At 46.7% G+C, this 24040-nt stretch overlaps 1 protein-coding gene across 3 annotated transcripts in view; it reads right to left on the reverse strand.

Moving 5' to 3' along the window:
- Positions 1-873: 873 nt before the first annotated feature.
- Positions 874-24040, reverse strand: part of PHF2 (PHD finger protein 2) — an 87439-nt gene continuing 64272 nt past the window's right edge. For 2 of the 3 annotated variants that reach the window (XM_075053365.1, XM_075053366.1), the window contains exons 12-22: positions 23059-23430; positions 21999-22118; positions 20613-20731; positions 19786-19964; positions 19506-19579; positions 17584-17741; positions 9108-9385; positions 7271-7366; positions 6243-6352; positions 4759-5020; positions 874-2085 (exon numbers count right to left, since the gene is read on the reverse strand). In XM_075053365.1, coding sequence (XP_074909466.1) covers positions 1997-2085; positions 4759-5020; positions 6243-6352; positions 7271-7366; positions 9108-9385; positions 17584-17741; positions 19506-19579; positions 19786-19964; positions 20613-20731; positions 21999-22118; positions 23059-23430 — 1857 coding nt within the window. In that variant the 3' untranslated portion in view covers positions 874-1996. The remainder of the gene's footprint in view (positions 2086-4758; positions 5021-6242; positions 6353-7270; positions 7367-9107; positions 9386-17583; positions 17742-19505; positions 19580-19785; positions 19965-20612; positions 20732-21998; positions 22119-23058; positions 23431-24040) is intronic. The other variant, XM_075053368.1, reaches the window with a different exon arrangement.

Here is a 24040-nt window from a genome sequence, read left to right on the forward strand (position 1 = left end):
GCAAATACGACATGATTGGGGTTTGAGGCCTCATCATGCTTACCTCTAGGTAGAGGACTCTGCAACGCTAACCTTGAGCCTGCTGGGGCCGTCAGAAGGGCTAACGGGTAACTCTGTGCAGGCTGTGGTTGGCTCGTGTCACTGCCAGCATAATGTGGCCAAGTGCTAGGCAGCAGCCTAGGTGTGGGACATGTGAACAGCCTTGAGTTAGGAAAGAGAACTGCAGGAGCAGCAGCGGTTGCGCATGTCTACGGGTATCATGTTCAGTCCCGCTTGTGATAACCAAGGAGTATCTGGAAAACGGCCCCAGGGACAGGAGGGTCAATCTGGAGAAACGGCTCAAAGTAAATCGTGAGATACCTGACGTTTCAGCGGGTGAAAAGAATGGGAGAGCCTGTAGCACCTGGTGACCTCCAAGATGGAGGGGGGAAACAGAGGGAAACCAGTGTGTGTGCTTGTCCAAGGGAGGTGGATGATGAGAGCAGAGCTGGGCGGTGGGTGGACATGTCTAGGCGGACCATGGGGTATCTTACCAGGACACTCAAGGCCATGCCAAATTAGCCGGGGCTTCTCGTCGTGCTACAGTAAGCAGAGGTCTTGGTAGGGGTTTCGGGTAGCAGATGGGGCACAGGCTTAGCACCCAGTGGTGTGCCTGCAAAGGGGCAGCGGAGCCCCCCATCTGCCTGCTCCTGCTGCGGGAGCGGGCTGAGGAGGGCAGAGCGCCATGCCAGGCTGTCTGCCCTCCTCCACCTGCGGCGGGTCCCTGCCCGCTCCTCCCACCCACCCGCAGGGACCCCGGCGGCTGCCTCTGCTCCCCCACCGAGCCCACGCACTGCCCCTCGCCGACCCCACAAAAAGGCCAGGCCCAGGCGGTTGTGTACAAAACCTGAAATAGTTTACTTTGCTTTCTTTTTTTTTTTCCTTTTTTTTTCTTTTTTTAAACTTTGCTCTAGGTTTACTTAGATTTCGTGAACTCGATACAAGAGCATTTGATATGAATCGGTAAATAAAACACCGTCATAGATAGATAGCCACGATAAACTTTGTTAGAAATGTACATGTCGCGAAAAAATAATAATACTACTAATAATAATCATAATAAAAAAAGCCAGCGCGACGCCCAGGCCGGCGCGGCCCTCGCGGCCCTCGCCCACGGCCGCGGGTGGCTCTGGTTCCCCGCGGGCGCCGCGCCCCGGTAATGTGTGTATATAAACAAAGCCCATAAGAAATGTACAAATATAAAAAGCTACAAACATTAATAAATTACATCGTCACAAAACACGGAAACACTCCACAAGGTGCTAGTAAAATAACTGTCTCCCTCCTCGTACAAGAAGTTACGCAAAGAGCTGGTACCGGCGGGCGGCGCCCCGGAGAGACTTTCCCCTTATAAAAAACCGGCGGTGGTTATTCCAAAAGCTATGTACAAGCTACATTCTAGGAAAAGGATGCCTCGGGAAACGCAGCTACACAGGGCGACGGGGGGTTGCCTGAGAAACGCGCCCAACGCCTCACGGCCCAACAACGCCTCACGGCCCAACGGCCGCCGCCGCCGCCCCGCGGCCCCCGCCTCGCCCCAACGGCCCCGGCCCCGGCCCCCGCGGCCCCCGCCGGCCCCCGCCGGCCCCGGCCCGCTCCGAGCGCCCGGCAGCGCCGCCCGACACGGGCCGCTGCCGCCCCCTCGCCGGGCGGGGAGAGGCGCGGCCCGGCCCGGCGCCTTCCCGCCTCGCCGCTGCTGCGCCGGCGGCTGCGCTCGAGGGCCGGGGCCGGGGCCGGGGCAGCGGCACGCTCCTCCGCGGCCGGGGTTAGTATTAACTTTTTGCGGCTAGTCACTCTCAGCACTCTGAGAAAGGACATCTATATTAAAAAATATTTATAGCAGGATTCTGTACACTCCGACCGCTGAAAGTTAAAGGGATTACTGTCGTGGTGGCCGAGAGTCGAGCGGCAGCGTCCCCGGGGCGCGGCGCCTCCGGGCTGCCCGCCGGCCCCGCCGCTAGAGCAGCAGCTTCCCGTTCCGGTGGATCTTCAGGATCTTGCCGAGCCGCTGCTTGGCCGTGGCCATCCCCTTCTTCGTGCGCTTTCCTGGAAGGAGAGCGGGGGGGACCGGGGTGAGGGCCCGCTCCCGCCCCGCAGCCGTGACCCCTCGGGCCCCGCACCGCCTGCCTCCTTCCCCCGGCGCCCCTCCGGGCTGCCCCGCCGCCAGCCCTGCCTTCCCCTCCCACCCCCGCCCAGCACCTCCAAGGCCACGACCACCCCTCAAGCGTGGGGGCTCCCCCCCCCAGCCAGCCATCAGACAGGGCTCGGCGGGGGGGCACGGCCTCCGGAGAACCCGCACCGCCGCGGCCGGGGCCGCATCCCTCTGAGCACACCCCGCTCGGGGGGGGGAAGGCTCGTCTCATCCCTTCTCTGCTGGGGCTCCTCGGGCCTCCACAGTGCCAGCCCTGCCACCCTGTGCCCTCACCCGGCCTGGCTAACTGCTCACGGGTGACCTCTTTGCCCGCAGGGTGACAGTCCGAACGCAGCCACGCCAGCGCCGTCCCGCTCCGCGATGCCTCACGGGAGAGGCTGCGCACACACGCAGGCACCCCACACTCCCCAGGGATCTCTGGGCACCTCTCTGCCATCCTCTAAGGGAAACCTGTGGCACAGGGATGCTGAGCTCGCGTGCCACCTTCAGTCCTGGGCCAAGCACTGCCCCCGGGATGCCTGGTCCCTTGCCCACCGCACTGAGACCGACACGTGTACCACAGCTGCTCCGCATTTCTTCTTGCCCTCTCTTCCCCTAGCACTAGAAAGACCACCTGCACCCAGCCTCGCCAGGACACTGAAAATTTGCACGCGCACACACACACACACGCACACACCCCTCCTTCCTACAGATTCAAGCTAGCAGCAAGGCACTACAACACACCCGAAGTGGACAATGTTCCCTGTCCCCATACCGATGAGAGGACACCACCACGAGCCCAGGCCCTTGCTCGTGAGCTGTGTGGTTCAGTGAGGTCTGCGCTCCCCGCATACTGGTCCTGGGACTGGTGCACCTACCACAGCTGCTCGCTGCCCCACCGCTCGCCCAGCTACCACTTTATGGCCAGAAACTCCCCCGGTCACCAAGGCACCTGGGACTGCTGGGCACAACACAAACCCACGCAGCCTTTTCTCTTCCCATCATGCCGCCATTGGTGCACTCGTGTGTGATACCTGCAGAGACTCAGCTCCTCTCCACTTTTCCCATCTGCCCCAGCCTTATAGACCACGACAGTGTGGGTGACACTTTCCATAGGAAGTTTCCTCATTTCTCATCCTTTCGCCTCACTCTTTTAAGACTGAGAGACCTTCCCTGAGGAAGTCCTGGAGCTCCCTAGTTCTGCTTCATCCCACCATCTCCTTCCACAGTTCCTTCATTCCCAGTGATGCCCAGTCTGGTAGTCCCCAGGCTCAGGACTCTCCTGTGCTCCATGCAGCAAGACACCCTGAAGTCCCCTTGGTGCCCCCAGCTGTCCCAAAACCCTGCACAGGAGGTCCTGAAAGTGCTCCGCTCCCTGAAAGGTCAGCCACTCGCTTTCTTGGCACATAGCTCCTTCCCTCCTTTGAGGACTGAGCTACACCACGGACAAGGTGTGATCCACGTGCCTGGTCAGGCTCCCTTCACGATGCCCTGACTGGGCCGCCCACCTCACTGGCCAGACTGGGGTTCAGCTCCATTCAGCACTCCTCTTCCCATTACATCTTCCACTGGCTCGGACCTGTTTCACTAATGCAACCATTTCACCACAGACACAATTCCAGGCAAAAACGTTCATTCCACTCTGGTTCTGCAGACAGCCACAGGTATTACCAGCTCCTGGCAGGACCCTAGCACCTACCATGGGCTATGCACGCCCTCCTGTATGGCCCATTCAAGCTGCCTTGATGTTCTACCGTTTGCCACGACACTGCACTACCTCTAATTTGCCCCACTACAAACATAGGGGAATGCGGGAAACATCTGCCACGTTGCCTCACTTTTTATCTCGGGGCCACTCCCAGTGGGGCCGCTCACTTAATCTTCACACTGCGCTGTGCCTGTCCCATACACCTGCCTCTGTCACACTTCCTGAGCAAAGTTCAAGCAGAGATGAGGAGGTCCTAGCCCAGACTCCAGGACAGCCTCAGCTTTGTAATGCTTTCCCTACAGCAGAAAACAAGCGACCTCTTCCTCCCTCTTGGCTTTGGTTATGTAGCTGTGTTACTCCCAAGGTTTGATATTCCTCTGCTCCCTTGTGGCAACTCTCAAGACAGGTTTGCAGATTTGCACTGCTCTACACCCGCTGGGTAGGATGTCCTCACGTACATGTCAGCACTGGTATTGCTGTGCAAACACCACCCAGACACAGCAGTGCCTGACCTAGCCCTGGGCAGAACAGCCTTCACGGATGCATCTTCCCCCGGACAAGGCTTCACCAGACAGGCTGGACTGTGATGTGACCACTGCAGGTGTTCCTCAGGAGCCTTGGGGCATGCTCAGGAGTACTTCCTAGCATGGGATGCTTCACACCCTGCAGCAATCAGCCCAGCAGCAAAACGCATATTTGGGCCCCCAGTGCCAGGACAGCCAAGGCCATGGTCCCTATCTCCGACCAGATCTGACCTGCCGAAGCACTTCTACATTCCCACAGCAGACACAACATGTGAGGGCCCTGCAAAAGGCACGGATTACATGACCAATTCACCCTTCCCCATTCCTACACCATAACCCCAGGCGTTTCCTGGTACCTTTGGCGGAGGCATTGTTCTGCGAGGATGATGAGGGTCTCCTCTGTGTGAGGAAAACACCGGGTGCCATCGGCTGCGATCCCCTGTTAGGCTGGGTGACCCCAAAGGTGCTGGCCCCTGCGGTGTACTCGTGATCTGTGAGGCTGCTGGCATGTGACTCCAGCTTCGGCTCTGGCGAGCTGCCTTCCTGAGCCGGTTTGTTCGCGTTGTTGGTTGACAGCTTCTTTTTGGTATTTTTTTTCTTCTTGCCTTTTTGTTCCTCCTTTAAAATGACAAACATGAAGCTCAGATTAATCCCCGGAAGACCTTTAGCTACGGCAAGGGCCAGCGGCGTTGCTTAGGGTCCTGATACAACGAAAACCCACGAAGTTTGCCATGTACAAACTGCTCAGGGTCTGTTCGGATACCATCTCGCTCACAGCTCTCTCTGCTGCACACACATGTCTGCCTTTCTTGCATCTACGTATGCGCTTTGTGCAGAGCTTCCTTGTTTGTTAACTCTGCATACACTGCGGCGAGCAGGAGCCAGCCAGGACCAAAATGACCCTGCCTTGGGAGACCAGCGTGGTTTTGCATGAACAAATCTTTCGATGTTCCACAAAAACTGGCACCTCCTATCTTCAGGTATCTTCATACACTTTCACAATAGCATGGAGGATATTAAACATCCCACTGCTTCACAGACTCTGCTTCCTGCTAGGACACACACATTATCTCTCAACCTGTAACCGCACTTATACATACATACCGTGAGAACAGTGGTCTGTCACCATCCTGTTTCCCTTGCCTACCTTCAGTCCGCTTCTTGATGAAACCCTGCTACCATTCTTAGAGCTCTTCTACTCAACAGTACACATCACAGAAGCCCAATGCCACCAAAACCTGCATCTCCAGCAACTTGCCAAGGTGTCTCACCAACCTTGCTCCAGCAGACCTTGTCACCTTCACACCTCACGATGTCACATTTGTGGGGCCTATGTGCATGAGGTGCTTAGCATCTATCTGACCTCTTCAGTGACACAACACTTATCAACACCCGAAGTGCCTCAGTATCTTTGCTAAACTGACCCATAGCTACCCATGGTTCACCAAATCTTTGGAAGTAAATCCTTATGCTTCTCAGCAGCCGATTTCCACAGACAAGTCAGTCACACCAGTCAGACTCTCAAATACACATCGATATGCGGTTCATGCACGCTCCTTTCGGGCAGCCTCCTTCTGTCTTAGCCTGGTAGCTACGCTCGCTCACTCATACTTCTCTACACTTCCAATACATCGCCTGCTCTGTGCTGCGGTGTTGTCCCATACTTTGTGACACCATTGGACTTTCATTCCATTTATCTCCCCTGAGACTGCTGAGCCTTGTGTCACTGGCACGAATAAACACTGAGGAGGATGGGCACTGCACTGCTATTTGGGCATGACTGCTGCTGGGGGAGAGGGCTTTCATTTCCTGACAGCTACTACTTCTCAAGCAACCTCACCTGCTGTGACAACTTCGCGGCAGCAGCGGCAAGTCCAGTTTCAATGGAGGCAACTCTTGTGCCCTCTCGCACCGGTCTGTCTTGTCGAGGCACTGAGGGGCCAACTCGTGCTACAAGGAAAGCAGATGCAAGTGAGATGTGCAGAAGGTGCCCGTGTGAGCAGCATAACCACACACTGGGCAGCGAGGCTCTGCCCTCCTGAGCAGAGAGGGCCAGGGATGCCACAGCCTCTGCCCTTTCTTCCCCACGATGCGCGCGAAGGCAGGAGGTGCCAACAGCCTCCAGGCACAGTGGCTTGGGGAGAAGCTGCCAATAAAGACGTAACACAGCTGAGCAACTTCACTGGCAGCTGCAGCTACCTGAAGCCAAAGCCACGGGAGGTTTCTGCCTACACTGCAGATATGAGAGACTACAGCATCATTTCCAAATGGACAGTGTTCACTGCCCCATCAGCTGGGGGTGCACATGCAGTGCTGATGAGACACGGGCTGCTTGTCACACACACAGCAAGCTGTGGAGACTCCCGTTAGTGGGCCACATCAAAGGGGTCTAAGGACACCCTGGCCTGTCACTGCCTCTCATGAGTCGCAACAAAACCAACCTTCCAGACCACCAGCTTTGGCTGAACCTGGAGGAGACTATTCCCACACTCTCTCTCATTACTCTTTGCACAGTCAACACCTAAAAGCCATGGCTACTCAGCTGTCTGGGGTTTCACCGTTATACCACTGCTAAGGTGGCCACCAATTGTTCTATCACCTGGAACGTGAAGAAAAATAAACCAAAAACCCACGGAGGAATTACTTTTGCCTGCCAACTGATTGACAGAGGAAGGCTTAACACTGCTCAGCATGAGTCCCAGCGCATGATACCACCTTCCACTGTGCTGGAAAGGATTAATCCTTCATGTGGTAAAGAAATTGCTACTTTTGGTCTTAAAATTTCCACACTCCTTGTAAAATGGCTAGTTTCTTAGGGACCTGCAGGACTTGGCCTGAGTCTGGGCAGCAGAGACCATATGGACTTACCCGTTGGACTGTAAGGGGCATCATCTGAACTTTTCCTTTTCTTTGATCGGGATTTGAATACTGGATTATCTTCATCTGATTCAAGAGAAGGGTAAACTACAGTAGGAAACAAAGGCAATAGTTTCAGTGTAGGAAACAGCTCTACCCTGCATAGAGGCACACTTGTTCTGTACAGGTGTGGTGACTATAGGCATCACAGCTGGAATAGCAAGGTCCCCCAGAAGTACCAGTGAGTTGTGACACAGCTGCAACACTCAGGGGACTTTCTCCTGCTCTCATTCACACGCTACACTTGGAAGCTGCTGTCATTAAACTGTGACAGGTACTTTTAGGACACACAGATGAACTTCTCAGACAGGAAAAATCAGTCTTCCTCTTGTCTGTGGAGTGGCAGCACAGCTAGAAGAGACATGAACAGGTTTTCTTATCTCAAGCTAGACTGCTACTGAAGACACGTCAGTCAACCACTTCATTCAGCACCACACCTTCCTGGCCCATATGACTCCTGCACAGTTAGGCAGAGACAAATGAGACAGAATGGGAGTATCCAAAAGACAAACGTGAACCATTCTACCAGAGGACCCTTCACAGGCCTCTGGGATAAACACCAACTTACCTGTCTCAACTTTGTCCCAGCCTGTATTATGAAGTTTCTGTATTTTTTTTTCACATGCATTTGATTTTCTTGCCAGTTGCCATTTGTTACATCACGAGTGATTTTGGCATTACTGTGGCATTTGGCCATTGACACTAGAAGTCTGCTGATCAGATGTGGCACAGAGCCTCTGGAAACCAAGCCTGCTCACAACAAAGACTCTCCATTCACTGGCAGCACAGACCCATAATGAGAAAATCCACTCCTCAGTAGAGCAGAGCCTTGTTCATGCGTGGCATCTGTCTGTAAACCACACCCCTGTCCAACAGCTTCATGGAGCTGCCCTTTCCCACAGCACCTTCCAGCACTACCACTGCATCTCAGCACATGCAGTGTACTCTAAATGGCCAGGCAGCCTTCTGCAACACATCACAGCATCTCCATTTTGCCTCGGCATCTCTGTTAATTATGTGAAAAGGCACACTCCACTTTTCCAATCGTAACAAATGATTTCTGATGGCCATGCTTGCCTGGGAGACTTAAACACACACACAGACTCTCCCGTTACACAGCATACACCTCTACCAACTTCTTGCCGTCTTTGGGACTTCAGGCATTCCAGTCCCCGTCAGTCTTCACATTATTACTTCTCGTCATTTCCTCACTTCTTATACTCAAAAATGCTCCTGCAGATTATTATGGCAGAACCGATATAACTGGTGCAAACTGGCTTTGTGCCCATTTCTGCTTCAGGTGCTTGCATTCCCTGCCAACACTGAAAATAGCATTGGATCCTTTTTCCAAGTACAAATTCAACTTCTCGCTCACCTTAGCTCGATATTTTATTGTCATTGTGCAGACAAGGACGTTTCTGTCATAAGTACCAGTACCTGACACACATGGATGGGACAGTTTCCTGTTTCTTGGCTGACTGCTGCGGTTTCAGTGGGCTTCCACGCTTCTTAAGATCTTCTGATTGTGACGTGCCTCAAATACAGTCTACCTGGATGCCTGTATCACCACCGGCTGTGTAGTCAGTATACCTATCATACAGTGTTTGCTTAATTTTGCTGTGCAGACCTCTTGTTGTTTGCACTCCTCCTTACCAAAATACCCAGTCGATTTCAATGTGACAGAAAGTGAGCAAATGTATCATGAGAAACATGGGGGGTATTTGCAAACGTGCACAAATACGTACATGCATACCCAGGCGCATACTCAGACTGCTTTGTTTGTACTTACCGTAATCTGAATCTTTAAAACAGGCATCTAAGTGGTCCTGGTCTTCATCATAATCTTCAATGTCAATACTGTTCTTTGTGCTTTTCTTTAGTAACCGCTTGCCGGCATTTTTGTTGCTGCCACCACCTGTTTTTTTAGAGTTTTGTGTGGAGATGGAATTATTTTTCGCCTGATTGGTACCCCATGACGTCTGGAGGCAGGACTCTGACGACTGGAGGTTTGCCATCGATAGCATGCCCTGGATTGCTTCTTGCGTGCTGGGTGAGGCAGGTGGCTGACTGCGGGAAAACATTGAGAAATACAAGAGCTATTAGTGATCGCAGAAAAACACGAACCCCTCACAAACAGTTGACTCCTTTCACTGCACGGTGTTGCTAGAAGAGATTTCCTGATTACTGCCCTTTGAGCAGCTGGGCACGCCACAAGTGACACCAGCTATTTTTATGCTAACAGCAATATCACAGACAGCACGTTAGATTTGGAGTTGCTGCCCCGGAAGCCAGGAAGCAGTGTGCTGCACAGCTGGGCATGTGATGGGCAGCTCCCTGGGGGCTGCTGTCGCTGGTGGGGGAGGACAGGGGTCAGGTAACTTGTGAAAGCCCGTAACAGCATTCCCAACAACACAGTGTCTCTCTACTACCAACTCTGAGGGCTTATGGGTCAGCACTGGAGGGGGATGTCATGGTGGGCTTCTGCTACATACTGCCAAGCAAGTAGAGGAAGAATTTGAACAACTGGAAGGAAGCTCATGATCACGGGCCACAGTTCACACTGGGGGCTGTCACCACTCCAGGATCTGCTGGAAGAGCAACATGGTAGGGCACAAGCAACTCAAGAGATTTCTGCAATGCATTGGGAGGGTTTTCTGATGTGGATGTGGGACGGATTGATTACAGGAGATGCTGGAGAGATACGGACTGGATGGGTGGACTACAGGGTGGGTGGAAACTTGAACTTGCTTTTTGGTATTTTATTGTCAGTTGTCAACAGGCATGGCACATCTACTACAGAAAGAACTACATTCTTACAGAGTAGGCTGAGGTCAAATGATGTGTAATTCTGACTGGCATGTACACTTAGCAAGGTGGGAAAGCACCCTCCCCACAATATAGAAGAATGTAGAAGAATGATAATCCCGTCAGAGAACACCAGACATTAATTTTGCATCAGGCAGAACACATCATCAAATATTTCCAGAACTCTAGAGTTTTGGCAAATCGTGGAATGCAAAAAAACTTGCTGTGGTAATGATATTTTTTACAGTTATGCAATAGAAGCCACTAACATACAGCATTTCCCAAGTAAATTAGCAGTACCACATCACTTTCTCTTACTTGATCTTAATTTAATCCACTTTAAACCATTACAGGGCTCCAGATAGAGTAACATACAAGACATAATGGGAGTTTCTGGGCACTAATTGCATTTATAAATAATCCTCAAAATGAACTAAGACTGGTGCTAGCAGCTAGCAACTCAACGAACAGAAGAACAACGAAAAACTTATTTAGGAAAGAGACATTTTAATCCCTTCATTATCGTGCCAGATGCCTTAGCCTTCTTTCTCCCTGTCAAAGGCACATTTTGCACCATCTATAAGAAATGAACATATTTTCTTTCAATTTTTTCCCCCAACTGTTTCTTGCAAACACCGGACTCTCAAAACACTGCAAACAGACCATCAAGCACTGACCACTAAACGGGCAAATTAGAGAGGAACTGCCTTAAGCAACACAAGCTTCAACAAATAAATTGTAGAATATGATCAAAAACAGTGGTTCTGGGAGTCAAACCACAACCTGAATGTGTGGGTGAAATGTCTCATAAAGACAGAGCTGCACACAGGACAAAGTGTTTCTCATTAGGGCATGTGCTTGTGTGTACTTTCATTAGAAGCATTTCAGCTTTCTAAGCCAAAAAAAATTCAAGAAGAATCAGGAAGCAATTTTTAAGCTCTGGAAGGCCATATCCCCTTTCTGTAGCTTCACCAATGATTTAAAAAAAAACATTTATGAAAGTAAACTATCTGTGAGTCACAACCATGACTTAAAACACATTTAAATGAGTGTGGGAGCAGGAGCAAAGCAGCCAGAGTGCTTCTGCCCCCATGCTCCCTTCCTAGCAGCCGGCTGGCAAGGGCCCTTCAGACACACAGTGAGGTGGCACTTGGCGATAGCACAGACCCTGCCACTGCTCTGCAAATCCTAGCAGCCTTGCTTTCCTTTCCTCTCGCTAAAAAATGATGTTCTGGATGAACGGAGAAAAAGACACTTTAACAAACTGACTGGTAGCAGTTTGTGCCTTTTGCAGGGGGCTCCACTTCAGCATTTTGCACAGCCTCCCTTTTCAGGATTTTATTGTCTCCTTTTACTCTTCTAAAGACAAGGACACATGATTGAGAGATTAGTTTACTGCAATAACCGTTTGCTGCCTAGCAAGCATCTGGTGATTTTCAGCTGCGTATAGTGCAGGAACTGAAAGAGGTCCACACTGGGAACTGCCAGTTCCCCTGCAACACCCAGCACTGCGCAGTAAACCCCAATGCAGCTGCTGCACGGTCCACAGGCAAAAGCACCACTCAGATGGCCAAAAAGGCACGGCTAAAGCAGCACGGTGGCTGCCTGGATGACCCACAGGGCTGGGCTGTGGAGGACGAGTCCGAGGTATGCCAGGCCCAGCTCCCACCCACAGCCCACGCTGAGCTGGTACAGAGCCGGACAGGCCAAGCTTGCACCCACACGGAGCAGCCTGAGCTCAGAAGCCTGCTAATGAGCCACGTGCATCGTCATCATCAGCAACTGCCTTTCTGCTGCTGCTCCCAAGAGTTGAAACTGGCAGCACGTTTTCACGTTATTAACACAGAGAAGCACCGTAACAGAAGGGAAAATCTGCTGTTAAAACTCATCCCCAATAAAATCTCCCCAAGGCTGACCAGCCTGAAGTGCTGGTTAGGGCAGTGTGATGAGGAGCAGGGAAGGGCAACTCATCTCGGTGGGAACCTGAGGAAGAAGACATTGGTCTGTATGGCACAGATGGCTTTGCGCCCTACACACAGTGTTCTCTGCAACTATTTGTTGTGTTGTATTTAAGCCTCAGGGCCTCAGTGTCCCAGAACAGCTTGCCGTTGCTAGCGGTTATCTTCATCAAGGAGGAGAGCATAAAGCATCCCTTCAGGCTACGTTTTGGGGCTTTTACTTTACCGCCTAGACTTGGCAAGAGCATCCTTTCCCTGACAGCATGTTCCAGAGCAGGTGGCAATAGGCAAACAGCTGTGATTGTGACAAGAATACACACAATTCAGCACAGACAGACTAAGGTTTTACCTCCCTAGTTGAGGCTGGCCCCTGTGCTGTCTGGGCACAGGAACGATCCCAACACCCTGAAGCTAGGAGAGGATATCATGCAGGCAGCCGGTGCCTCACTTTTCACAACCAATTCTACTACTGCCATCTCTGTCTGAGGGTTCAACATCTCTAGGCAGATCATCTCCTTCCTTTCATAAGCAATTACTGAGGCTTTCACCTATATCCCCATATTTAGAAATTGAATTTATTAATTTCAGCAGAATATTACTCATTGAAGGGTGGCTTCTTCCCCATTCTCCATGTTGCCTACACAGATGGCTGGAGGCACTGAAGGGCAAGGCAGAGATGAGAGACAATAAGCTCACTAATGTCTTACCTTGTCTCTGAATAACTATTGCCCAGTCTCATCTTATCATTAGGGGAAAAAATAGATAAGGGCGAAGGAAAGTCACAGGAACCAATGAACATTTTCTAAATGGAAATAAGAACTAACCTGAAACAAGAACTATCTCATGGGGTTACAGAGAAGACCGAGCCAGACCCTTCTCGGTGGTGCACAGCAACAGGATGAAAGGCGGTGGTCGCAAGCTGCAGCAGGGGAAATCCCAACCCAACACAGGAAGAAAAAGTCCTTGCTGAGGGTGGCCAAGCAGCTCACACAGAGAGTCTACAGAATGCCTATCCCTGAATATATTTAAAACCTATCAGGGCAATGCCCTGAACGACCAGGCCAAACCTTGCAGCTGGCTGTGCTGTGAGCAGGCAGCTGCACTAGGTGACTTCCCGAGGACCCTTCCAACTGCCATTACTCTGGAATGCTTCGAATAAGAACCACTGAAAAACAGTTGTGCATGTAAGGGGAAGGCAATAAATCACCATCCTCTCTCTGTGATAGTATTTCCCTGTCATTTCTGCATTTCCCCTCACCCTGGGGCCAAAAGCAAATGAACTACAATGAAGAAGTGGAGCCAAGACAGTAATGACTTATCAGTATTTTGGAGAAGTCACAGTTGTATAAAACTATGGAACTCAAATGATTTCAAGTACAAAACCAGTATTTCCTTCCATACTTGAATCACACCTGGAAACAACAAATAATTTTGAACAGTTCAAGATCACATGACTACCAGTCCCTCCAACCTTTTTTCCATATTCCATTTCAGTTCTTTCAGACTGTCTCTACATTTATAGCAGACCTTCTGCAGGACCTCTGTCATCATGTCTCCCCATCTTGCTACCACTGACACAAGTACAGGAGATGCAGCTCTCTAGAGCAATCTAGGTAATGCCATCAGGGCATTTGGTTTGGTCAGCTGCAAATGACAGTCCAATATCTTACAGAATAAAGTTTCACACAATTCAGATAAGGTCATTACCACAAAAAAGCCCTGACCTGCTCCCTAAGTTACTGCTGGGGTTCAGCAGTGCCAGGACTGGTCTGACAGGGCTCCATGTTTCCCACTTGAGAGCTGGCTCCCATCTGCACAGACCACTGTGTGAGCAAAGGAGATTCCACATAGGCCTACCTGCACTACTGCTACGTGAAGTATCCAGAACATACATTCATATATATATGTACATATATAAATGCATACATATGCCTACCCTTTACCTGCCTTACAAGTAGAGAAAGATGGAAATTGTTCCTGAGAGTCAGACATGACCACATTGGCATTATGTTGCGACACAGTATGTTTGCATATCATGTTTCTTCCATTTTTTTAAAAAAATCATGTTACGGCCATTTAAAAAGCCTAGCATAATTATGAAATGAAACATAGTAATTTCATTTATCGGGAGCTTTTTTCAATCAAGCTCCAACGCACACTGCCAAAGCCTAATTGTTTATACAAGAGCCAAAATTGATATGACACATTCCCACTGAACTACCACACACAGTGTAGTAATTCATGCAGAGTTTAGTTACGTGACTGCATTTGCAACTTTGATTTCAGAAACCACAAAGTCTACAAATACACTGTGTACAGAGCCCAGGCTGAAAGGAGGAAAAATGAAAGGCCAGAGTCCTACTCCATTACTGAGCAGCAGTTTTAACCCATTGCAGATGGCAAAAGACACCTCCCAAGCAAGGAAGAGAATCTTTGAGGACCATTTCTTTAACCTGGTTTTTCCGCTTACCCCTGAATTTGTGCACATTGTAAGCAGGCAGCGAACCATGTTATACATGGAATGGCTAGTAGTGTACACATGGCCAAGGCAGATTTCTTTTAATTCTTACAATGGTTGATAAATTTTCTTATTTTATACCAAACTTCAAGCATGGGAGTCATATTACACTGGCAACTTTATTCCCAGAGTTAGATAACACCTAACTACCTGCCGACATGTCTAATTACCTGCCAAATGTGAGTGTAAATTCAACACAAACACTAGTTCCATTATGCACCATAACACAGAAAGGAAAAGGAATTCACAGGAACAGTCAAACAGACAACAAATGCCAATGTGATTATTTCTTTTGAAGAGCACATGCAGAGTTGGGGCCAAATCTCAAAACATGAGGAAAATCTAGAACCACTGACCCACTTGAACTCAGACCACAAAAAATATTCTATTTCCTGGGAGCTGCAGACACATGGGTACCTCTCCCCATACCCTCTGCTATCACAGGAGGTGGTTGGCTGTTTTGATCAACCACTCCTTGTTAGGGGGAAGGCAGTAATGGAGGAAAAACAGGACTAAACTGAGATTGTATCTCTTCCCTAGAAATAGCAGCCTTGTCAAGATAAGCCTTCTAAGGTTATGTAGTGACTATGTTACTTGACTTTAAAATCATTGGCTTTTTTCACCCCCATTAGGAATGAAAAGAGAACTCTTACAGTAGACTCTGCATGCACACCTCAGTTCAACACAGAGATGAGGATCCCTGTCACTGTGCTGCAACAAGTAATAAATTCTAAATGTTGATGCACAAAGGCAGGACTGTCTCTCACAGAGCTGCTTGGTACTTCCCAACAGTCAATATAATATGCTTTAATCTCTTGCAACCATCTAAGCTGTGAAAGAGACAATTGGCTAATAAATTGAGAAGGTTGAACCAGAAAATGTTTCTGGTTCAGCAAGACTCCCTCCTTTAGATTTCTCTGTAGCTCTGTCACCACACTGCAACCTTAAAAAATTCCATCTTCTGTCTTAACATCAAAAAATCTATCTTTTTTTTTTAAACTGCTTTTAAAATTTGCTTGTATGTTTTCCCTTGGTAACTTATTCCATATGTTCCCCTTTGACCATGAGGCATATCTTTTTGAATTCTCAGTTATGGCTTTTAACTTCCAATCTTTCCCAGGTTTAGATAATATCTTCCTCTCTGAGGGGACCTTCTCATTCCATTTTAACAGATTCCTTCAAATTTGCAAGCTGCACTTTTCCTGGGTCACGCACACCCAACACCCAGCAAGGGCACAGCACGGGTGAGAAGGACAGCACCAGTCTCTCTTTGTCCAGTCTGTTCTCAACTCTCAGACCACTCCTACAGCTGCTTCTCTCTCCTCCACAGGTTCTGTGGCTTTGTATAACCAAAGCAGACCTAGAGAAAGCAGGGAGGAAAAAAGATGCTGTTGGGGCACCCCAGCAACCACTGAATGTTGTATTTGGCTTTACTACTCAAAGCAGATGATTGGTTTTGCTGCTTTGCACATATAAAATGGTGCAACACACCTCTTGCTTCCATGCAACATCTGCTATATGAATCATGAGTAGGATAAATGCTGCTTCAAGCAGCCAGCCTGAAGAACCAACATGTCCTGCCTGCCTGGTGAAGGTGGTTTTCAAATGAAGGTAGAGTGGAGATGGTAACTGGCTTACTAAAATGCCAAACAAGAATAGCCCTACTGCATGTTGCAGATCATTTCCCACATCAACACCTAGCCTGTCATTCTCACCTTTCAGAGGATAATTCCTTCGTTTGCACAACGGGCATATTTAGAGGCTAGAAACTTGTGCCAGCCATTTACCAAGAGCCCACAGCTTCCAAAAGTACCAAGGCTGTACTTCCCGTGGTGCAGTTGAAAGTGCTTAGGTGAATACCTCTGGTTTTCTACAGACGGGGGACAAATCATTCAGCTAAGACTGCAGCAGCAAAGATCTACTTAATCAGCAGACTACTAGGGAGCACAGGGCATAAGACATAGCAGTTCATGTCTACAGTGCCATTCTGTGCATGGAAGCCATAAAGTCAGTTGATGCTCCCCAAACCCCTTCCCAGGGATTTCTTCCTAAAGTTTGAGTTAAGCAAGATATTTCCATATGTGAAAAGTCCTGCTAGCTTCTTTCAAAATGACATACGTGCTTCTATTACCTAATTCTCTATCAGTAGTTCAAGATCAGACTTGGCCTGTGAAGAGTGGAGGTAGTGAACCCATACAATTGTTTTGAGATGGGCCCAAAAAAACCCCCTTGTTCCAGACAGTCCTGAACTGCAGGATTTGAGTCTATAAACCATATTTTTCAATTTTGCTTTTCTTTTCACTGCTCACTGTTTGGATTACTAGAAGATCTAGTGCTGTGCCTTAATAACCATATTCCAGAACATCCAGTGTCAACTTCAACATCCACCTACAGTGGTCCCATTTGAAACACAACCAAGCCCAGGCAAGCACTTCCATTTCAGGTATACAAGTACCCACAAAAGAGTGTATTTTTCCAAGCCATGTACTTTGGTGGGGAGAAGAATGATGACCGGGGTGTGAGGGAGGGTACACGGTTTCCTATTTTCTTCTTTCAAACATTCGACATTCGGGGAACTGCATGGCACCTCACAATGCCTTATGGAAGGAATGCTGGTCATTTAGATCACTTTATTACATTATTACTACATTAAAAAAACATTATTCATGCCCTCAAGCTGCATTCACTGAGCTGTCTCTTCCTTCTGAATGATTCATCTATTATAGTATTATTGCTAAAATGGATGTTCAGCATTTACAAATGTGAAATGCCTCTATTTGTTTAAATTATACCACCAAAATCTTTCCCACACACTTTCCCACCTCTCCCTCCAGATCACAGGATAAAGGAAGAATTTGCTTACTGGAGAAAAAGCAGTTACTGAGCTGCAAAATTCATTCTCTCTCTCTCACACACATGCACAAAATCACAAGAGAGCAATTTTTGTTTATGGGTAAGAGGAAAAAACATCCCTTGGTGCATACCTGTTGGTGTTATACTCTAAACCCCCAACTTCCTTGCTTGCCTGCAAAAGATCAAGAATTCCTGCTGAACTTCCACTCTCTTTCTTTACTTTGGAATTGCGCCCTGGCTTTGCCTCTGTGTCAATGTGAAGCAAATCTTCATCTGACGAGTCATCGCTCTGCAAAAACAAGGAAAAGGCTCAAAAAAGCGGAAACTCACTGAATTAGTCAACAAGAACAGCACAATAACTTCTGCAGCCTGCTGGTCCTCCAAAGACACAGGGCTAGCATTCGTAATTTGCTTTCATTAAAGAAAAACAAACAAACAAACAAACAAAACCAGGTACACAGTAAAAATCAGTCTCCTTGCAGCCTGTAGGCATGGTAGGTTTTTCTTTGCCCTTCCAACCCTGGAGAACCAGCTCTGAGATCTGATACCGTGCATGGGATCAAACCACTGTAACTGTGGTGTTTCCAGGTGCTGTGTTCCCTTCTCAGCCCGTGTTCCTGCTCTTGAGACCATGACCCATGTAGCAAAAGAAGTGAATGTGTGGCCGTATCTCCGTCAGCCCAGATATGCATCAGGGCATGGGTCTGTATCTTGCAAGACTATTAACACAGCCAATTCAGACACAGGGACAGACCCACTTCTGCCATCCCTACTGCAAGAGAACAGGAAGATGTGACAGAGAAATGGGATAGACACATATAAACAGTGGCATCTGAGGCCACTGAAGGAAGCTACCTGCATCTAACTCTTTCTGGGGCTGATATCTCTATGCACTGTAGTCGAGAGTGTAATAGAACAACTTTTCTCCCTCATTCCTGCCCTGCTTTCAGGCCCCTAAAGTCCCAGCCCTTATTGCTTAAGACTGCCAATCACTGTTCTCTGCAGGAACTGGCCTCACTCCTTATGCTTCCGCACAGTGAGATACCAGCATGTTTTCCCCTGTTCTCTGTGCACCGGCCTCCAGATGTCAACTACTGACTCAGGCAAGGAGGTCTGCACTTGCTCTTGAATATCTCTGAGCCAAACCAGGATGAAAAGGATTCCTTAGCTCTTAGGGCCAAACATTTCAGTCAACTACAGATCTGTGTTAACAAGCTATTTTGCTTCTTCTGACTTATTCAGATATTATAATATGAATTTGTATTAACCACAGTTGGGCAAAACATTTAATTTTAATGTCATTTAATTTCCAGGATTGAGCTTCAATGCTAACACAGAGCAAACTTAACACCTGTGCTGTTCAGCTTCCTGAAAGTAAGCTACCAACAGGCACATTGACACTGCCTCAAGTTAGGGACATGCTAAAGTATCATGCTGAGTCAAGCGCATTCTAGATGTAAGCCGGTAAGGGCAGAGGCAGACTCTGCTAAGTGATAGCAAACAAAACCTTTAATTGTTTCATAATAGGTGTTAAGGGCTTCACATAACGTGAAACGCCAAATGACATCAGTTCAATTGTAGTAGCATTACTCTGAGTTTCATCTGTCAAACATGAACATGGGAATTTAATGACCAGTGTTCAACGCACATGGAGACAGGAGGGCAGACACAGGTTGGGAGCTGGACAGACCCCTGTGCCTGTCAGCAATGTAAACATCAAGCCAGGTATGACAGAAAACTCCTTCTGACCCTTCCCATTCCTTCTTATGGCTTGCTCCTGTTCTTGTGTTGTGATACAACTGTCACGGTCCCCACACGCTTCCCATCAGGCCTGATCATGTACAAGCAGTTGAAGCCACAGTACCAAATTGTGCTTAGTGCTGGCAATGTCTGAATGCTACCTATTCTGGGCAGACTGTAACTGCAGAATGAAGGAGAGGATGTGACAACAGCCTGTGAGAAGGCTTTGCTGCTGCCATTACAGTACTGCCCCACATACTGTTAGAGACATACAATGGGTGCTTGCTTGTGACAGGTACAATAATAACCATACCTTGTATGATACTGACTCCACCTTTGGCTTCTTAACAGGAGTGTGCTGCAGAGTGTCTTTTTTATCGGATAAAACTAAATTAAAAAAAAAAAGAAAAGAAAAACAAAGTCATGGTTCTTTTCCCTTCAAAAAACAGCACTCGTAATCCACTTATATTTGACTGACAGTTAAGATATGGCTTTCTTTATTATAAATCACATAAATTTTAAAGACTAGTTTTGGACAATCAACAGCTAAGACTTTGTTGTGCAGTTACAGACAAAATAAGAAATATTCTTACAAGGCAGTTCTCTTTTTGTAGTGTTTTTCTTCCTTCTGATTGGAAACTCATCAATTTTTAGTTCACCATCATCTGACACATATTCATATTCATCTCGTACAGGTTTTGCTTTGTCTTCTTTAAAATTCTGCAGTGATCCAAACACACTAGTATTCAGCTGGGTTTTGACTCCCTTTGAACTGAAAAAAAAATTACAAATCAGTAACAACACTTGGAATGGAAAGCATTTTGTGAATTGACAGAGAGGAAGACAATGAGTATCTTTATGCAGAAATCTCAGTCAACTTGAATACTTTCAGAGGTGCCACAGCAATTCAAATAATTTTACAAACACATTTCTGAACCTACAATTTGTATCTCAAAATATGATGCTGACTAGAGTAGCCTTGGTTGGCTTCAAATGAGCATTGTATTATTTAAAGCTGTCTCAAAGTGTATCATGATATGCATAATGCACACACAGCATGGAATTTTGGTATGCAGAGTTCATTTAACAGTTTGTTAAAAATGTACCCTGAATAGCATCTGCCCAAAATCCACCTAAAATAACTTAATTATTAAGAAAGTGCCAAAACATGAGGCACTGCCTGAATACTGAAGACACTACTCTCAAGCAAACTACCAGCCTCAAAGATAGGTCTTTGTTGTTATGGCAAATTAAGCTGGGTTCTAGGTAAAATCAAGTTCTAGAGCAAAGAACTTTTTCCATAAGTGTATATTCTACATTGACCAGAAAGGCAGATTTTCACCTTCTTGTATAAAAAGCCATAAATAATGACTTTAATCTGTTTTTTTAGTTGATATGTATTGTCATATTTTTTGCTTACCCAAGTAACTTCTTATTAGAGAAAGAGAATGTAAATTTGTTGTCCTTATTTCCTGATAAAGGTGTCTTTTCTGATTTGTGTTCCTCTTCCATTTTTAGAAGTGAATCAGGTTTACTGTTCTGAAAGGCCAAAGACCCAAAACAATGAAATCAGTTAAATGAGTTGTTGATATTTCAGATTCCTAGGTAACCTCAGAGAATCCATCGATCCATATGCAGAGAAAAATATGTTCCCTCAAATGTGGTAAGTAATAGAGGATTATACTCTTCCATAGACTAATATGGGTTTTAGTCAGGGACTTGCCCCATTCAAGAAGCACTTCAGCACCAGTTTAAGCAGTGCCTGCCACAAATACGATGGCAAATTTAAATATTGCTCTCTTAAATTAGTATGGACTGAGGTAAAATACTAAACACACATTTTGTGAATCAGAGCACAGGCTAAGCACACTGCTCATCAGCATCATGACTGTGTGGCTAAGGACAGAATCTTGCACAGTGCCTGTAACCTCGCAAACACAACTGCATTTTATTCCCAGGCTCCACTTGCTTCCTTCACACCTTCAGAAGAGCTTGAATTATGAATTTAATAATTTAATATCAAAGTCATCCAGTGCAATGGAAGCCTTTGATTATGTTTTAAGCATCACCTTAATACTTTCCTAAGCTGTACTGTCTGTGGAATTAATCGGTACATATTGATCTAATCACATTAACCATGACTTTCTGTAACACAAAAAATTTAGATGTCTCTAATGTTAATGATTCATAATTCTTAGTAGTTTCCCTGCAGCAAAAAACAGGTACTTTGGTTTTGTTTTGGGGAATTTGTTCACCTTTGTCATTAGATGTTCACAACGCAGGCAAAATGCAGACAGCTATTTCTGTGAGAAAGCCTAGTGTCACCTTGTTTTAAATGGGACCTGGAGAAAAAATGTATTATTCTATGAATGAATTTTACTCACCCTACATTAGCCCTCCAGGAAGGCGAGCTTTTAATTCATGTGGCATAATTCAGATTTCATTAACTCTACTTTTATGCCATCATTAGTTATTGATTTCTCTGGAACTACTCCAGACTTATAGTACAACTATGTTAAAGTAAGAATTACAAAAGAGATTAGCACTGAAAAATCTCGCTATTAACAGGGTTCCCACTTGCTTCACTAAGGATGAAGATGGACTATTCAGCATATACTTTTGAAGAACCTGGCCCCCCCCTCCTTTATCAGTGATTACTTGATCATTTTCTGCACAAAATTTTTTCTCTGGGAACTGAAAATTGGTGCCTCGTACTCTCTGCTTAGGTAGACCTATGAACATTTCTCCACCCTTGATTTATCACTATGTGGCAGAATCATCAGCAGAATTTAACAGGAGACATTACCTTATATTTCCATTTGGCTTCTGTTTTGCTTTTATTTTGCTCTCGAACTTCAAACTTCTCCACCTCATTCTGCTTACTAGCAGTTTCCTTATTGGGAACACTTAAAACATTCTTTGCAGCCTGGGGAAAAAGTCAGCATGTACTCTTAATGAGGACGGAGTTCTGGCATGTTACAGAAACTCATTTTTTGTCTGGAATATAACATGATACATTTTTGAAAACTTCTCTTCTGATTCATTCTTTTTGAATCCAAATGTGAGATTCAATCAAATATTGCTGCTTCAGAGAATGCAGAAGACTAGCTGCATTTCTCCTTGATATACCAACATACAAGAGTAGTCTAAAAACATACTAATCTCCCTGCCTATTGCTCCACAGACAGGTTTCACAAACTGCATACAAACTACTAGGAAATTCAGAAGCATTTTAGAAAAGACTTAAGGATACTTCTAACAAACAGCGTACAATACATTACTCTGTCAGTGCCTCAATGAAATCCTGGCCCCTACTGAAGTCAGCAGCAAAATTCACATCAAATTAAAGGACATCAAAATGAAACTTGTCCTACATGGGCAAAAATGGAAGCAAACTATTGTTTTATCTTCAATCACTCATTCTAGAGCAAAATCTCATGTAAATAAGATGCTTTAGAAACTAGTTCCTTCATCTTTGATAACTGATAACGGAAATGCACACGAGTGCTAATAACACTTGAAATAAGAATATAATAGTTCTAGGGGCAAAAAAAAAGCCATTAAAAAATGTCTTTTAATTTTCATCTCACCTCTGTTTGGGCAGGCAACTGGCAGCAGTTTGCCAGACTCAGCCTGAATCAATAGGTTTCTTGGAGGCTTCATATCAAATGAATAACCAAGCAGTCAAATCAAATCGAACACTCAGGTAAAAAAGGGCGATAAGCTAGCAGTTAAAAAAATTTCACTTATTTCAGTGGAGATAGGGTTTCATACTGTGTTGCTTACATTATTTTTTTCATGAGACCTAAGGGTCATTTTATGCCTATTATGCTGAGAGAACAGGAAGAGGTTAAAATATGACCCACCTTCCCCTTCTTTGGCGTCTCAATCTTTGTCAAAGCCTCCTTTGTGTGTGCCTCCAGCAAGTCGAGATTCGGGATGGCTGGTGGTGGACTTTCTTTTGCCTTCTTTCCTTTCTTTTTTCCTTCTCCCTTAACTTTTGGTGTTTTGGGAGGCTTAGGGGGTTTGGGTGGCTTGGGAGGTTTGGGGGGTTTGGATGGCTTGAGTTGTTTGGGGGTCTTCACAGTTTTGGGAATCTTTTTTTTAGGGAGCTTTTCTACAGGTGGGGGTGGAGGCGTCACTTGGACGGGTGATGGTGCCTCCTCCTTCTCCACAGGACAGATCTCCTCGGCATTTGTGTTGGCACTCGTGTCTGCTTTGCTGGCTTTCGAAGCATTCTGTAGTTTAGCACAAAATGAGAAGGCATTCAAACCCACCTGTCTCACATTAGATATTCACCTGCACCCTCCCTTCCTTGGGGAAACAAACCGCAAAGATCCTCCCTTCAGTAAAGAGGTGACTGCATTCACTGATCAGGCTGGCCAGGACATGAAGACCACACCACATGCCACCGTAACGCTCTGCTCACCACTAATTCCCGCCCCCACATTGCTCCAGCACAAGTTTGGCCTGGAGAAACTCCAGTGGCTTCGTAAGGAATGTAACTCTCACCAGGTTTTATCATCAGGTAAGACTGTTAAATGGACTGCCCATACAAACAAGTGTATAAAATTAATGGTCTTTTGTTTAAAATGCTAATCAGCTTGAGCACAAACCATTTCCATTTAATTCAGATGTGATAAATGTAGCAGAATCATGTTTCATGCCCTCAGGAAAAATAAGCAGTAAATAGCTGCCCAATTAAAATTAACACTGTCTGACTAATTAAAAAGAAATTATTTTCTGCTTAACTTGTCATTTTGACAATCAGAAAACTTATATACTACATCAAAGAGGATAAAAGGACAAGATAGATTTCAATTTTGAGGCCTTTGGATATAGTTAGAA

The sequence above is a fragment of the Buteo buteo genome, chromosome 21 (genome assembly GCF_964188355.1).
Source record: "Buteo buteo chromosome 21, bButBut1.hap1.1, whole genome shotgun sequence".
NCBI classification, from domain to species: Eukaryota; Metazoa; Chordata; class Aves; order Accipitriformes; family Accipitridae; genus Buteo; species Buteo buteo.